The 2,959-nt window shown below is 38.7% G+C and overlaps 1 protein-coding gene across 1 annotated transcript in view; it reads right to left on the bottom strand.

Annotated features, from left to right (window-relative positions):
• Positions 1-10: 10 nt before the first annotated feature.
• The window catches only part of LOC109474452, a 5,329-nt gene continuing 2,380 nt past the window's right edge, over positions 11-2,959 (bottom strand). Inside the window, exons 5-8 of the mRNA XM_019774746.1 lie at positions 2,416-2,732; positions 1,255-1,333; positions 626-754; positions 11-202 (exon numbers count right to left, since the gene is read on the bottom strand). Of these exons, the coding sequence (XP_019630305.1) occupies positions 11-202; positions 626-754; positions 1,255-1,333; positions 2,416-2,732 (717 nt within the window). The remainder of the gene's footprint in view (positions 203-625; positions 755-1,254; positions 1,334-2,415; positions 2,733-2,959) is intronic.

The raw sequence follows: 2,959 nt of genomic DNA, 5'->3' as shown, positions 1-2,959 counted from the left end.
AAAGTCAGTTTCAAACAATCTGTGTTGATGTACGCGTAGATTGTGCGTCATTAGTTGTCAACCTGTCAGGGTAATGTATGAATACAACATAGGAGGCACTCACCTCAGGCATCAGTACACATGCGACATACTTTGTGTCAGGTACCTCTCGATTGGCATACCTCTGGTGGAGGGCTGTTAGCCACCCAAACAGCTCTTCGCTCTGATGTAATGGCAATATAAAAGAAGAAAGATTATGCACAATAATCTAACTCCATTAATACAAATGCAGTCCTCTTAGTTGTCATTTAAAATCATACATGCAACTGCTCACTAATACATTTTATCACAATCGTTCTAATATGTGCTGATTACTACATTGTACTTTCTTTAATAACACGATTAGATTAATAGTAATGGTAAAGAGTTTAAGGTGCTTCACTGACATGTGCAATAATTTTTCTTTTCACTTGAAAGTTCACACAAAGGTAAAGTACATTCAGGATCAAAAGTAGCCACCTTTCCAATTACATAATATTAATAGCAACAACAATGCAAAGACATAGTACAACTGTCCATCTCCTAGATTTCACCCAATACCAAAGGATGCATCTGTAACAGACAGGAAATGTTGGTGGGTCCTTACCAGCTCTTCATTCGTTATGTATCCAATCCCCTGGCCCTCCAGTGTGTTACGCACAGCGCTGAACTTGCTGAAGAAGTAACTGTGCCTTCTGGACGGTATTATTCCCTCATAAATGCCAGCCAGGTGATCCTGTTAAGTTTCACAACAGAAAACATCATGAACACTGTTGATTCTTACTTGAACACGTTCATTTACTAGTATATGGTGTAAATCCCTCCTGCTATAAAATTGCAACATGATGTAACCCAATACCAGTTACCATTGTGTTTGGAAGCAAGATGAAAGAAAGCAAAAACAATATGTTTTCCTATGGTGAACAACTCCTCCAATCACATTGGAGTCGTGGCAAGAGTGACACTCAAAATAAGGCACACTTATCATAACAGAACAAGATGAAAAGATGATAGACATGGCTACTTTGTAACTTGCATTAGAAATATACGCTAGGGGTGCATAAGTATTCTCACAAACTGTATGAAAGTGAAGATAAATTCATGTCGAATTGTAATAAACAGATAAATGTGATAAAAGTTATATATATCAGTATAAAGATTGTATCTATTCAATAATTGGTTACCAAATAGATAAAAAAACTCGAGTGCTTGTGGTGGAAACGAGTCTGGTCTTACTTCGGCTTCCTGTTGCGTTTGGATGTACTCAACAATGCGCTTCTCCAGGTTTTGCCTCCTTGCATGCAGAACGTCCACCCTAAATAGCAGAAATGCCTTAGTTGTAAAACCAAATCTAAACACTTTGGCTATTCTACAATGGAGACATAACAAAGATCCATGCATGATAAATGGTGAGGGCTCGAAATACTGCAGTGATTATACATTCACATGATGAAAAAACCCTTGAGCTTACGGTTACTCAGCTGTAACATGTTTTGGAATGCAACAACACTCCTCAGAACAAAAACACAACTGTTTGCTTATTGGGTTATTCGTATGTATCTACACTTCAAACAAATATAAAGATATAAAGAAACAAACTTGGAGAAGAGCTCGAAATACCCATGTGCAATGTGCACATGATTTCAAGATTTGCACAAGATGAGCAGAAGGAGGAGGGGGACTGTCCCGGACACATTGCAGGCAAAGACCATACATTATTTTTATATTAAACAGTATATCATGCACCACAATCAAGGGCAACAAATATGCAAAATAAAAATTACTAAATGCGCTAAGATTGTTTTCTTTATGTGCCGTATAAAATGTTTTTAATTTCAGGAAGTTCCAACAGTTACTCTTGTGTTTGTGACATGTGGGGAGTGGGAGGGGTGGGGGAGTTACTAGTGCAGTGGTGAACTGGAAAGCTAAAGCTGATGCCAGGAAATACAACAATCTTTCTTTTGATATTTTTCTTCTTGTTTCAAAGCTTTGCATTTTTTCAGTTAAATTTTTTTCTTGAAAGCTGAAACATCATTAAAATTAATTCAAACTAGGAAGGTCAGTTAACATTGTAATTCATTGTGGGCTCAGGATCCTTCTATTGTGCCATCTAGAAAAGAAATCATGTACCACTTTCAAACGAGCTGGAAAACAGTTGCAGACCAACTAAACATAATTCTGGACATATATTTTTAAAATTGCACCAAAATTTTTTGCCAATGTGCAATTTTGCACAAACCGGAAAAAAAAGGATTTCGGGTCCTGAGGAGGAAATCTCTAAGAATATTTGTCACTCACTATTAAAACAATTTCTTAACAGAGATGTGCACTTTCTGGAACCATTATCAAACAGAAGTGTATATAAATGTTAATAAAAATATAAAAGTAGGGGCTCACTCAAGGGGGGTCTTGACATTGTTGATGTGACTGTCACAGTGGCTCAGTTGAATACGCTTCCCACATTGCAGGCAAATGAAGGAGCCACGTGGCTTCTTTGTGAGGCCAGCGCACTCAAAATGGAGCCACTGGTGGCAGTTGTCACACTGCAGCCAGGAACATGCCTCAGGAGCCGAGCAATGTTCAAGCCTCGCACATCTCGCATCGACAGCGTCGCTGTTGTCAGCAAGTTGCTTCTTAACCCCCAACAGGAAAGCTGGGACGTCATCCTGTCCCATACTGTCGAGATCACGATTGCATGCGAGGGACTCTGCATTCTGCGGACAGAAAAAAAATTATAAACATTGAAAGCTGCAATTAACCACTGCAATCAATAAAAAGAGCCTCTTGATTTTGTACACCTATAAAAGTGGCTCACGAGGCCTTGTTAATGGAACCTCACAGCCCTGCAAAGTGGAGTTATGTGATTTCAGGCAGTATTTCAGGATTTACAGGCTAGAAATCTCCATGCTAGTGCCACAAAAGTCTCCTATACCATAAATAT

Source organism: Branchiostoma belcheri, unplaced genomic scaffold, assembly GCF_001625305.1.
Source record: "Branchiostoma belcheri isolate BF01 breed outbred unplaced genomic scaffold, Haploidv18h27 scaffold31, whole genome shotgun sequence".
In the NCBI taxonomy this organism is placed as follows: domain Eukaryota; kingdom Metazoa; phylum Chordata; class Leptocardii; order Amphioxiformes; family Branchiostomatidae; genus Branchiostoma; species Branchiostoma belcheri.
Note: the sequence above shows the minus strand (reverse complement) of the source record. Positions and strands in the feature narration are given on the sequence as shown.